Raw genomic sequence first — 14352 nt, forward strand, 5'->3', positions numbered from 1 at the left:
TCAAAAGTCATTCTTGATTGAAGAAAACATTAATTAATATTACAGTCGAAATTAGAGCACTATTCCCTTAAATGCATGTTTACTCAAAATTCAGATAAGCATGTATATATGCATGCCTCATGCAATCACACTTTACAATAAGAAATCACATTATGGAATAACTCAAAGTCATTCTTGATTGAAGAAAACATTAATTAATTTTACAGTCGAAATTATATTAGAGCAGTATTCCCTAAAGTACTGCTATATAAGGGCCATTAGTAACTCAACAAAAAATCATAGAGAAACAAAGTTAGTAAAATATATAGATTTGCTTAGCATTTTGTGTGTTTTCAATTCTTGAATCAAGATGTTTTGGTGTAGTTTTATTCCAACTATTGTTTTTATGTTTGTTAAAGTCACCGTAAACATTGTGCTTCATATCCATATTTGCTTTCATTAGATAAGTTCAAATCAATGGCAGATGGCAGGCTGTATTGGTGGATAGGTCTCTAGCTATAATTGGAAAGCTATGTACGTTTCTGAATATTATTTTGTAATTCTATGTTAGCAAATCATCAATGAAATCTCCTTTTTTTCTAAGTGTTGCATGTGCCTTTGTGGAGCATTTTGTGTTTTTCATGACTTCAAGTTCTTGTGCCTTTTGTCTATTTTATAATTTTATGATAAATAGTGATTTTATCATCAAGCGACACATCTCGAAAGACTGGTATGTGAGGTATACAGAAGTGCGATTTCAAGATTTTATTTCTTTCTAATTAATTAGCGTCAAAAGTTCCAATTTTCATTTATAATGTAAAACTAGCGCAGTTAATCTTATTAAAGTGATCTGCATGTTTTTTTTCCTTTCTAATGAATGTTCATTTCTTCACAGTATTGAATGTAACTAGCTACAATACGCTTAGATGAACTTCCAAATAATCAGTGATGATAAATAATAAAGCAGAATAACAAAAAATGACATTAAAGGAGATCCACTATACAACATGCATGGATGCAGTTCTTTTTTAAAAATGCGAGGTATTTTGTTTTTTGTTTGATGTTTAGTATCCTTTTTGAGACCTCGACTAATTTGAATTTGTATTGTGTAAGACCCAATTAATGATGTAAGTGCTTTATATTATTATTTTTTAAAATTTTATTTTGTGCTCGAATTTGAAGCTCTTGTTAAATGCGGAGGGATCATTTTATCCCACCACAGCGTTTGGGAATAAGATAGTGAGATGTCATATTTTGAAGTCTCGATGCCAATCGTTTAGTATCTGTCTATTCTCTTCTAACATTTAACCAACTTAAGTTTTTATTGATTTTATGACTAGGGGGTGTTCTTAACTTGATAAAAAAGTGGAGTAATAATTAGTCGAGACTAATCAAAACAGTAGTGAACCAAGCAAACCAAAAAGAGAATTAAATGTGCGGCCCTCATGAAAATATCGAATCGATTATTTTCAACATCGCGTTACACCGATTGGTGAACACAAAACTAATACTATAATAAGATATAGGAATATCTTTCGGCAAACGAATTTGTGTTTTGTCACTTTACTGAATTTCGTTTAATACAAGAGTTGTTCATGATAATTTTAAGAACTATATATAATTCAGTAAGGGACAAAGCGTGTTCTTATCCGTTGGCAGCACTTCCTTTAGGGATCTAAATTACATATGATCTAAATTACATATTGTGCGAGATTAATTTTTAATTATGGACCTTGGGCCTAATTTACATCATGATTGATAAACGCTGGTTCATGTAGGGAGAACACCCAATGCCATATAAGAAGACATTTTCATCCCTAAGTGAACAATGTGGGACTTAACACTCCTCCGCATGCCTAGGACTGGACATATGTGGTGTGGACAACATAAGATGGGGGGCCAACATTGGTAAATGAATTGAGATGGGTCTGACTCAGATACCATGATAAAATGGACATTGAGCCTAACTCACACCCTAAAAGCTAGGTCATGGAGAGAGAATTGCCCAAGACTACGGGTGTCAAATATGGACCAAAAGTTGATGGCCCGCCCAACCCGTTCAAATTTTTACATTTTTTTTGCGCGGATTGCCCTACTTTTGGGGTGGTCTTTAATTTTTGTCCCTCAAATTGCTGATCTTTAATTTTTGCTCTTGGCTTAAAAAGGTGGCCGAAAATACCCTGAGGTTTTGGGTTTGAACCCCCGATCAGTAAAAAAAATAAAATTTCGCAAGGCAAGGCTTTTGCAAAAAATCTGCTTATGCGGCAGACTTTTAGTTATGCCTTAAGCCAGAGTTTGCCTTCTCCGGCTTATGCTAAAAGTTTGCCTTACAAGGCAAAGTCTGCCGTCTCCGGTATAGGTTCTATGTAATTTCGCCTGAATAGGCATAGGTTCATAGAAACCTAGTCTTGCAAAATTATTATTATTTTCGACTTTGTTGGGTTTAGAACCCAGAATCTCGATTTGTAGCACATTTCAGCCCAAATAACTTTCTAATCTTAGCCCAACCCATTTATTAACTCAGCCAATTTTGACTTGCTCAATCTCAATCCAACCCGCCCATTTGACACTGCTTACCCAAGACTATATAAGAAGACCTTTCCCATACCTAAATTAATGATGTTGGACTTAAGATTATATAAGAAGACCTTTTTCCCATACCTAAATTAATGATGTTGGACTTGGTACTTCCAAGCACGGCGGGGACTGGATATCTTGAGCGTTGGATTTAATATCGGTAAATGAATTAAGATGAGTCTTGCTCTAATATCATGATAAAATGGATCTCGGACCTAATTCACACACCCTAAAAGTTAACTCATGGAGGGAGAATTGCCCAAGACCATATAAGAAGGCCTTCTCATTCCTAAATGAACGATGTGGGACTTAACAAATTGCATTGAGGACCCCGACCTACGATCATTTTTCGGGAATGCGATTTATAATATATCTCGAGTGCTATTTATATGTTGGGGGTTCTCAAAGTGGTTTATTATAAGTCACTTTTTTCAGATGTGCTTTTCTATTTGTGATTAACAAGTCTACGTTGTTAAATGTGATTTATAGGTCGTGGTTCTTTTTTATCAAATGTGCTTTATGTGTTGCGATTTATAAGTCTTGTTATTATGAGATCCTTCATAATGAGCTAAGATAATATTATTTATTTTATTTCGTTTTCTTAATTGAAGAAATAATTGAAAAATAAAATAAGTATGGAAATAAGGAGTAATAAACCCTCAAGTAGAAACAGGTATGATTCAATTCAATATTTTTTTTCGTTTGAATGTGATTATGTCGTAGACTCATAGCTTTATAATTTGAATTTCAAATTTCAGATATCTAAATAAGTATATACTTTTTATTCAAAATATATGTAATAGAATTTTTGTTGTATTCGACTCAATTCTTTTAATAAAAGATAAACACGATATATATAGAATTGCAGGTAGGTGTTTAGGCAAGATATGACACAACGTTAGCTTTGTGAAGACACGACCCTAGATAGAGATGTGTGGAGGTCGAGAATTAGGCTAGCAGGTTAGTAGGTGGACGAGTGGTCTCATTGTTAGTAATATTAGTTAGTAATTGCGTAATTTCTCTTTTGTTCAATGTGTATTACTATCTGTTGGCTCATTTGCTTTTATCTTGCTATTTTGCTGTCACATTTTTTTTTATACCATGCTTCACATTCTTGTCTTTTCTTTTGAGCCGAGCGCTATCGGAAACAACCTCTCTATCCCCACAAAAAATAGGGGTAAGATGTGCTTACATCCTACCCTCATCATATCACACTTGTGAGATTACACTGAGTATGTTGTTGTTCGGGGTATATAAATTGGGTTCTCTAATGTAATTTATAAGTTGTTTTTCCCTAATGTATTTGTAAGTTGCATTTTTTTTTTTTTTTATACAAGTTGCATTTCAAATAAGCTTTAGCACAAAAAAAAGGAAGTTACTATATTGTTACTATTTGGAGGCTCTCTTTCGTTCGTTCCAACGAAATCTTTAAAATATTTAATTCTTAGATTACCAAAATCAGATCGAATTCATTCCCTAAATCTTTGAAACTTCTAACTCAAATTTGTCCTTCATATCTATCTTTTTTTTTTTTTTTTCCACTTCACACACAAAAATTTTGGTCATGAATTGTTCATTATTTTTGGTATTCTTGATTCTATCAGTTTCAATTACTGTTTCAAGTGGATCTCATCAACGTGCAATTCTTAGGGCAATCATAAAAGAAAATAATAACAAAGATGGTGACTTTGCTATTGATTTGAATGCCACCAACTTCGATTCTCTACTTAAAGAAACTCCTTCCCCTTATGCCATTGTTGAATTTTTTGCTAACTGGTTAGTTTATATCAATATACTGTTTCTTTTTTACATTTGGGGTTTTCAAGAATTACATGTTTTTGTGAGAAATCATGGTTATTGGTGGAGATTAAGTTATCTATGTTGTTATTTCAGGTTTTGTTTTGTTTTTGTAAATGGAGTTTTTTGGATGAGTTATTGCTTCTGTTAGGTCCCATTTTAAATAGCTGGTGGATGTATAATATATGTATTATCCATGTATAATATGTGTATAATCAGTGTATAATCTATCTATACTGGCTAGGAAAAGTAACCAGTGAATCGGACCGGCTAGTTGTGTAAAGATCCCATTTTGGTATTCTATTGGTGTAATGTGAAAATAATAACTATTATAGCAAAATCAGGGAGGTATATAGTGCAGGTAGTTTGTATATAAAGAGCCTTTGCTCTTTGGGGAAATTCTTTTTTCCTTTACTTTGTTTCTGTTACTAGGTATAGTTTTGGATTTATTTATTTTTTTGTCTAATTCTAGGGAAGCTGGTGAGCAAAAAAGATTATAGGTTTTGAGGGGAATGCTAAGATTGTAGCTTTTTCCCCCCTTTTTGGATCAGTAGGAATACAAAGAGTGTAGCTTTCTTTCCCTTTTTGGATCAGTAAGAATGCAAAGAGTGTAGCTTTGTGGATCTGGAGGGTTTTGATTGACTAAAAAACTTACTTTGTTGGTTTGAAGTAAGCATGTGCTGGTTGGTGAAGTCTTTGATTATGGAGTTTCAATCAATTAATAGTTGGTTATGTTCTTTTTATTTCACCAAGCTGAGATTTGAAGATAATTCAGGTTTTTTTTTTTTTTTTTTTTAACAACTGTGGGTTTCATATTGTAATTTTTTCTTGGTTATGTAACATTCTTTGGTCAACTTGTTCTGCCATGAAGTTCTAAGCTAGTAGAAAAGATAAACAAATTGCAGAGGCGGAAGTAGAAGCCCGGTGTTCGGCCGAACTCAATAGCTTTTACTCAAATAATGTATTTACATTAAGAAATTCATTAAATATGTACACATGTTAAGTTTAGAACCCAATTAATAGTACTTAAAGTAGTCATTTCTAAAATCCAGAACCCATAAAATTGCAATCCTGGCTCCCCCTCAGAACGGTTGCAAGCGTGCCCTGGTATAGGGAAAACATAGAACATATTTTTAGAGAAAGGTAATTGTATTATAGTGCTAGAACTAAGGAAGTGCTGTTGTATTTATAAGTAAGCCAAAAACCAAAACAAGAATCCCTTTCCAATCTTTCAGAGATTCTAAGAGGCTAAATATTAATTCTGCTTCATTTACAAATTCCTCTTTACACACAAAAGAGAGCAAAAATTATCCAGTTAAACTTGATTTGTTTGATTGAGTTAGCTTTGTTAAAATATTTCTTGTACTTTCCTTCCTCCATCCACCCATTTTAATCGTGCTATCTTCAAAAGCATGTGCCAATGCTTTCTTTTTACCTTGCAATGAATGAAAAGGTGATTTATTATTGGTGGAAAACGTAAAACATTACCTTTACTTATGTTTTTACTTTGTAGTCAATGACTGACTGATCTTGATGTTGTCAAAGTCTATTCTAGATATTTTAATGGAGTTTGAATTCCTATTGGTAAACCATTTGATTCTTACTTGAAACAATTTTATGTCTTGCCTTTCTCAAAAAAAAAAAAAAAAACATCTTTCTCAAAAATTTTATCTTGTCTTGCAGGTGTCCCGCCTGTAGAAATTATAAGGTACTACCTCTATCCCAAACAGGATGGACCTGATTAACATTACAAGAGTCAGACTTTGACAAGTTTCAGTATAGATTCGAACATTAGGTCTTATATTTATAATATAACAGCCAGAGACTAATAAATGAATAAAGATACTAATAAAACAGATAAAAATGAACATTTTAAGAAGTTCAACAGAAATTTTAAAAAATCATACTGATAAAAATGATGATTATGAACTTCCATATGGTAAGTGGATAAAATGGGATTGACAGAATTGTTTTTGCTGCTTGTACAAGCTTTTACTATAATGTTGAAACAACAATTTTGCAGCCACACTATGAAAAGGTTGCAAGACTCTTCAACGGGGCAGATGCTAGTCATCCAGGAATCATATTAATGACAAGGGTAGATTGTGCATTGATGGTATTGCTTTATGCTTTCTTTACATTTCTAAGAAAATCTTCTTCTACTTGACGGTTCTTTTACACCAGCAGGAAGCATATTGATACCTTCTCCATTTTTCTGATGATTTCCCATGTTAATGAAAACTATTCATCTTTGCTTGCTTAGGTCTTTAGGATATCAAAAATGTATCGTATCATATGTAAAACCATGAGTTATGCTCTTATTCGGGGGCTCATAGTATCTGTCTCAGTCCTCCCCCCCCCCCCCCCACCCCCACCCCAAAAAAAGAAAAAAAAGAACCAAACCCAAATGGGACAAAGAGGGTGTAGGTAGGAGTGCAAGGTCGGAGACACTATGGCTATCGGTGCCATTTGGCTGATTTAGCTTTCCAAATTAGTAATTTCTTGCCACAAGAGACTAGCTTAATAAGTCTCTTTTTCGTTTTATGATCTTCCCATTTCAGTTGGTCGGACTGTGGACTAATAGTCTGTTTGGCCAAGCTGCCAAAATCTGCTTATTTTAAAAGGTGTTTTTTGTCTAAAGTGCTTTTCGAAAAAAATACTTTTGGAGAGTAGCAGTTTGTGTTTGGCTAATTAATTTGTAAAGTACTTACGCCAATGTTAGAGCAGAACTTTGTGCTTGACCAATGTCCTAAAAGTGCTTATGGGGAAAAACTATTTTTTTTAGCTTCTGAAAAACAGCTTCTGCTACTACTCAAAAGCACCTATTTTTCCCAAAAGTTTGGCCAAACACCTCAAAATAAGCTCTTTTTGAAAGAAAAAAAGCAATTTTGGCTTCCCGGAAGTGTGGCCAAACAGGTTATAAATGAATTTTGCTCGAACAAGTGTTTTTAATCATTCCACACTATCTCACTTTTATCATCAGAATGGAAATTTTAACTCATGTCTTGCTGGGTTTCTCCCATTTTATTATGAGACGGCTCATGGATAGCAGGCTTTCATTTAAATATGCTCTTTCCTTTTTTTTCCTACTTAAGCTAACTGATTTATTCCCATTACTGATCACGTTTTTGGCAGCACAGATAAATTCTATTCTTTGTGACAAATTCTCTGTGGGGCGTTTCCCAATGCTTTTTTGGGGCCCTCCTAAGAAGTTTGTTGGCAGTGGCTGGGATCCAAAACAAGAAAAGAGTGAAATACTTCCTATTGAAAATTTTCGAACTGCTGATAGCTTGCTTGAGTGGATCAACAAACAATTGGGAAGGTATAAACGTTTATCGTTTATAGGTTCTCTCCTTCAGTAATAACTCTTTTCCGAATGAATTAAGCCTTCCATGGTGTTTAAAGTTCTGAAGCATATTCTTATTCTGGCTTAGATATTTGTAGTCTACAGGAAATTAAGGATAAGTCCTTCAGTTACAAATTGAGTGTCCTAAGGGGGGTGTAGAAAGCATATGCCGTATAGTAGAAAGCACTGTTGCTAAGGGTGGTGTAGAAAGCATATGCCGTTTAGTAGTCAATGGGTGCTAAGGGTGGTGTAGAAAGCACATACCGTTTAGTAGTCAATGGGTGCTAATTATTACTTTTGGCTTTTAAAGGATAAATAAAATACTAAAGTTCAAAAGAAAAGAAGAATCAGTTCCTTTTGTAATTTTGCACTGCTAAATAACACTATAGGCTGATGTCCAGTGGGATTTCAGCTGTATCTTTAAATGAAAAGAAAACAACAGTCTCAACTTCTATACTACCTGATGAATATGACATGCACTAGCAAAACTACTCATAACGCAAAAAATTTAATTTTCTTAGAATGGATTGGTCGTACCCCATCTAATTGATAATAGTTTATGATTGACTCACTATTCACTCGGTTTTTGGGTCATAATCTTTATGGAGGAGCATATATATATATAGTGATGTAATATCAATGTTACAAAACTTGAGGTTTTCCCTATTGAAGAAAGTAAAAGTACAGCGTATCCTACCACAGGCAATTGCTCAAGTCATCATCATTGTGCGCTACTGCATAATAAGATGTTTTTCCACTTAAAATTTATTATCTGATTTGTCTTTTACTAGCTACTGCATTCTTCTTTACATATACTTTAAAATCTCAGTTCATATGGCTTGGATGATGATGGAAAATACGAGAAAGAGCATCTTCAGACAAACACCTCAAATCCTGACCAGGTTACTGGAGCCTGACTTTAGATTCTTACATAAACGATATTTAAGTTCCCACTTGTATACTTATTACTTCTGCCAAATTTTTCTTTTGAAGATTGCCAAAGCTATCTATGATATCGAGGAGGCAACATCTACTGCCTTTGGTATTATCTTAGCCCACAAGGTAAAGGGCTGAGTTTTGTATATCTTCGTCTGATCAATAATTTTTGTGTGAAAGACTTATTAATTAAGGGTTTTAGTCCTCAATCCATGCAGATGATTAAACCAGCAACTCGGGCATCACTTATAAAGTTTCTTCAACTTTTGGTGGCTCATCACCCTTCTAAGAGGTTTTCTTCTACTTTTCACTGGTTTTTGGCATTGTTGTGGGCTTGTAGCAATTCCTGTGTTTCCCTTATATGTGGAGTTGTATCTTTCTACTAGCTGCCGGAAGGGGAGTGCGGATGTACTTGTTAACTTCGATGATATGTGTCCACCAGAGACGATGTCGGTTAATAATGAGGAAGCTGAAAGTTGTAGCAAAAAGGGCGCTCTGGGAAATTACCAGATTTGTGGTAACGAGGTTCCTCGTGGATATTGGGTAGGTTACATAAGTTAGCTTCTATTCTGTATCTGATGCATGTAGTATCACTATTCTGTTATATATTTTGAACTACCGCTGCCCCAGTCTCCCACCCCAAAGTGCTTGATTATCCACGTACAGTAGAACTCTGTTGCATGATCCGCCTATTTTCTTCAATTTTTTCTGCTTCAGTTTTCCTATACAAAGAGGGAGTGTATTTGATTTAAGTAAATGAACTTTGAGGACTGGTAGGCACCATATTTGTTCCTTCTGTTAATTTCAATAGAAACTTTTGCAACAAATATGAAGTTTTTATGATGTCAGAGTTACTGTTAATAGAAGCAGGTAATGTGTAAGATGTTTTTCTCAAGCCATATAAAAAAAAATTAAAAAAAAATTCAGAAGTTGCTGATAATAGTAGATTTGTACTTAAAAAGCTATATGAAGATTTCAAAATGCAAATCAGAGCAAAAGCTTGAGTGATTCACTACTTTGGTGATGTTTGTGCAACACTTGGGCTTATGAAGATATGCCATCTATATCTCGTATTAATATATTGAAAGAGATTCTGTATTTTGCTTAGTATAGTGCAACTATAGCTGTTCAAGTTTGTTTATGAAATACTATTTTATACTGCAGATGTATTGTCGTGGCAGCAGGAATTATACAAGAGGTTTTAGGTAATGGATCATTCATGTAGTCTCGTCCTCATATGTGTTACAAATTTCTGATTGTATATTCACTTAAAACTGTCACAAAAACTTATGCACAAGCAAATTAAACTACAATAGGAGAACTCGTTGCATGGACTTTGAACCTCAATACCAGAATTTCTATACTCACCAAAGATGTACTGAAACATATTATCAAAAACATGAAATACAATATTAGAAAGTTAGTCTGATGTCTGAAGAAAGCTCCTTTCATCAGTTTCTGCGTTAGTGTGAAAATATTAACTTAGAAGAAGACCATATGAGAAGGGCGCTTAACATGGATGGACAACTATGGTCTGGTTATTCCTTGTGAGAAAAGTCTATGATAGTGCCTAGTTTAAAATCCCAAATGAAACAAGGACTAATTTTCCAGAAAATTTAAGAAATGTTCTATGTCAAGTTTTTTTTGCAGTTTTGAAACAAATTTCTTAGAACTACTGACTGAGACATGTAGTACTAGTTGATTTTTAGAACTTTTGAGTATCCAACCGTCTAAACTGTATACTTTTAAACTGAAGGGGTTTGGAAAGAGGTTGTCATATTGGGGAAATGTATTTTTCCCCTTTTAAGAGAAAAAAGGTAATAGGCCTTTGGATAAGGGGGATTGGAAAAGGGGGTATTTGAAATTGAAGTTGGAAAAAAAGAAAAAAGTTTCTGGATATTGATGCAAATACTGAACTTTGTAATACCAACGACTGAAATATCGATCCATGGCCTAGTCCTTAATCTCCTTCTGTTGCAGAATTGTTATTGCGCTAAATGTATTTGGGTAAAAAAACAATGTGATAAAAAAGATTCTCACAAGGTTGTGGTTAGCCCATAAGTTTAAATAGCTGAACGCTTTACAAAAATTGAGACCATAATTGCAAATATATTGAGGAATTGAGTGATTTTGTCAAGCATGGTAGGATTCTCATGAGGCCATAACCTTGGCTCATCTATGAGCTCGTAAACTTTAGAATGGTGAAAGCATAATCAGCTGTGGACCCGAAGCTCCAAAGTTCTCATATCAAATGGAGACTGGCTTATTTTCTTCTCAAATGCCTACATTTTGTGATTTGAATCACTTTGCATTAGTAGCCTTCATATCTGATGAAGTTGAAGTTGGCATCAGCAAATGTTATGGCCAAATGTTCTTTGGCCTAATACTGCTTACTACTTTTATGTTCCTAGAATTACCTGTTGGAATCATGAAAAGCATTTGCATACAAACTATGAGATTGGCTGTTTCCTTAGCTACATCATTGCTGTTTCTTTTGCAGTTGCGGCTTGTGGGTTTTGTTACACTCACTCTCCATAAGAGTGGAGGATGGAGAAAGTGACATGGCATTCAGAAGTACATGTGATTTTATACACAACTTTTTCATTTGTGACGAATGTAGGCAACACTTTTATGAAATGTGTTCAAGGTGAGGTTCTTTCTTTGTCAATGTATTGTGTCTGAGCATTACCCTTTTGCTGTCTGTTAATTTAAAACAGGAGATGTAACTGTTTTTTCCAAATATTCTAAATTTTCAGCGTATCTAGTCCATTCAAGAAAGCACGTGATTTCGCCCTCTGGTTGTGGAGTGCTCACAATAAGGTCAATGAGAGACTAATGAAAGAAGAAGCATCCCTAGGAACCGGTGATCCTGAATTTCCGAAAGCTATTTGGCCTCCAAAACACCTTTGTTCCTCGTGTTATTTCAGCCCAAGCAAAATGAGTAAGGAAAATAGTAAGATCAATTGGGATGAGGACGAGGTCTTCAAGTTTTTGGTCAGTTACTATGGGAGAAAACTAGTAACTCTCCACAAGGACAAGGAACAAAAAAGTGCTGATCAAACCGAAAAAATAGTTACCGAAGAGTTGGTAGCCTCAACACATGCAGTTGTGGTTCCAGTAGGGGCCGCATTGGCTATTGCAGTTGCGAGCTGTGCATTCGGAGCGCTTGCCTACATCTGGCGGTCACGGCAAAAGAACCGGAAGTATAAATATATGTACTCTTTAAAGAATATATGATTATTGTGCCAGTAATACAATCATTTTGAGTAGGTATAAAAGAGCCAACATATCTTATATGTAGGATAGAGATAGAGGAGTTTCTACTTCTGGTTAGCTTGGCATTCTTATCTTTTTCTGTTACCGGAACATTTCAGGCCACGAAGAAGCTGGAACTGAGTTTGTTAAACGGGAAAGATCCGGTCACTGCTGTAATTATAGTTGACAAACAAGTCAAATGAGGCTTATAGGGAACAAGTTGAGAGGATTGTAATGTATCACCAGTACCGGAAATTCTGACTTCTTTCGTGTTCCCTAATTTCCCAGACGGGGTGTACAGATTTACATGCTAAAGTATCGATGAGGAAGAAATAATCTGAGAACTTGCATTTTCAACCCCTCGCCCCTCCCCTTCCCCTATTGGGCACTTTCTGCCTAGTCTTGTATGTTTTTCATTCTGCAAGTTGTGATGATCACAAGATACTATTAGGTCTGGTTTGTGGGATGTTCCAAGTCAATTACACAGGTTATGCTGATCACGAATATGTTTCTGGTACGCTATGTTCAGAATATTTTGGTGTCAAGGACAGCTTGTGTTTCCATCGACTATTCAACTGAGTATTTGATTCTGCAAGTTAAGAAGATCACAGATACTATTAGGTCTTGTTTGTTGAATGTCATTTCCAGGTCAATTACATAGGTTATGCTGATTATGAAATATCTCTGTTCTGCTATCTTCATTTTTTTTTTTTTTTGGACAATGGTGGTGTCAGTGCCAGTTTGTGCGTCCATTGACTACTCACCCAAAGTATTATTAAGGGGATAATTACTTGGGTTAGAGAACATATAAGTGGTATTTACTTTTAGTAATTACACTTGGTAGCTAAATATTGTATCTTAATTACACAAGCTAACTAAACTCCTCTCCTTCTCTCTTCACTGCTCTCTTCCCTCTTTTCTCTCTCGCCCATCTCTCCTCTCCTTCTCTCTTCATTGCTCTCTTCCCTCTTTCCCCTCTCGCCCATCTCTCTTCTCCCTCAACTTTCTCTCCTTTTCCCTTCTTCGCCATTGGAGCAGAGCAATTGAAGCTAAAATCACTTTTTTGAGTTTTCTTGGTTTAATTTTTACATTGTATTCTTTTTTTTTTTTTTAGTGTATTTGTTAATTTTTGGAGTATATATGTTTTTATGTATTCAGTTTTACTCGCTGTATTCATGAATACAACGAGCCCGTTTATGAATACAGATAGTCATTTCATGAATACAATGAAAAAAGAAGAAAAAAATTCGATGTATTCATGAATACAGCGAAAAAAATGTATATAGCGTAAAAAAAAAATGAATACAGTGATAATCAGTTGTATACAGCGAAAAATGAAACAAGCTACAATGTTTGCTGCAACGCGTAAATACTAAACATGTAGCTACGCCCAATATTTAACCTTTAAAAGGTAGTCATTTGTGAAATTTTCCCTATTTTTTATTTCCAACTAGTGCACGTACTAGATAACTCTATCAGCCGAACCTTAGGTAAATGAAAAAGAATCACCCAGTGTGTTTTGTTTCCGTTGGGATCTATTCATATTTGGGAGCATTTTGATGCCTTTTTCTTTGTCCAGTGATTACATGTTTGGTTCAAGTTAGGATCTTATGTTTCTCTTCACACCCTTGACACCAAATTTTTTTGCTACTATAGCTTAATAAACAGCTCATTAGGATTTCCTCGCTAGCTGAATAGCTGCGTGTTCCAATAATTCATGTTTTCGTTAAATCATATGAGAAGCGAATTCCAAATTTTAAGTTATTTTGTTCGGTGCACCTATCAATCTTTTGTCACAACCATTGAATTATTTTTGGGTTAGTTTTTTGGGTTGATTTAGGTCCATCATTCTTTTATACCCTTCACTAAGGTATGTTTGGTTCAATTTTATCATGTTTGGTGTGTTACGATTTTGAAAAATATTTCTTCTAAGAAAACAAGTTTCTTAAAAATAAGGAAAGTGACTTTCCTATAAAAGTAGGAAAAACAAGTTTTAAAAGTGGCATTCGACACTATTGTCTTCTCCCCGCCCTCTCCCCTAGCTCATTTTATTTGCCTAATATTCAGAACCATTAAAATTCAAATCCTAGCTCCATTTTTTCCAACACATTTTATCCTCTTGATTCAGCCCAGAAATGTTACTCTGTATATCTGTTAAATGAGCATGTCAAGTGTATTGATCCCACATAACGAAAACATGATGGAGGGTCGTTCCTAATGTATCTATGACTAGTAACAAAATACGTGCTCAATTTTGCCAAGTGGCAAGTGATTCAATTATTGGAAGAAATTTAGCTGCAGTTTCTTTCTCTCTTTTTTTTTCTTTTTTTTCTTTTTTGATTTGGTCGGCTGCTGTTAGTTTCATGTCATAATTGTGTACGGTAAAAACCGGATACAGCGTAAACCGGTGAAGTGAGGACCGGATGGGAGAAGTGAGGAACGTGCCTGACGACGCTCGAGCT

General features: G+C 34.8%; 1 protein-coding gene across 2 annotated transcripts; it reads left to right on the forward strand.

The window, feature by feature from the left end:
- Positions 1 to 3904: 3904 nt before the first annotated feature.
- LOC132067568 (sulfhydryl oxidase 2-like) lies at positions 3905 to 12129 on the forward strand. Of its 2 annotated transcripts, XM_059460837.1 has the most exons (12): positions 3905 to 4332; positions 6037 to 6061; positions 6377 to 6469; positions 7494 to 7675; positions 8529 to 8601; positions 8693 to 8761; positions 8854 to 8927; positions 9022 to 9178; positions 9800 to 9840; positions 11136 to 11282; positions 11392 to 11838; positions 12010 to 12129. In XM_059460837.1, exons 1-12 carry the CDS (start codon positions 4121 to 4123, stop codon positions 12029 to 12031), a joined length of 1542 nt encoding a protein of 513 aa, XP_059316820.1. In that variant the 5' UTR covers positions 3905 to 4120; the 3' UTR covers positions 12032 to 12129. The 2 variants fall into 2 exon arrangements, with proteins under 2 accessions (XP_059316820.1, XP_059316819.1); XM_059460836.1 differs by lacking the exon at positions 12010 to 12129 and having other exon boundaries at positions 11392 to 11940.
- The last annotated feature ends 2223 nt before the right edge of the window (positions 12130 to 14352 follow it).

This window comes from Lycium ferocissimum, chromosome 8 (genome assembly GCF_029784015.1).
Source record: "Lycium ferocissimum isolate CSIRO_LF1 chromosome 8, AGI_CSIRO_Lferr_CH_V1, whole genome shotgun sequence".
Classification (NCBI taxonomy): domain Eukaryota; kingdom Viridiplantae; phylum Streptophyta; class Magnoliopsida; order Solanales; family Solanaceae; genus Lycium; species Lycium ferocissimum.

Excerpts from the sequence above, each read along its gene's own strand:
- LOC132067568 (XM_059460836.1), top strand. The coding sequence starts at position 4,121 with ATGAATTGTTCATTATTTTTGGTATTCTTGATTCTATCAGTTTCAATT. Across the intron at positions 7,676-8,528 it reads ATCAACAAACAATTGGGAAG|TTCATATGGCTTGGATGATG; the intron begins GTATAAACGTTT and ends TTAAAATCTCAG. Across the intron at positions 8,762-8,853 it reads GTATTATCTTAGCCCACAAG|ATGATTAAACCAGCAACTCG; the intron begins GTAAAGGGCTGA and ends CAATCCATGCAG.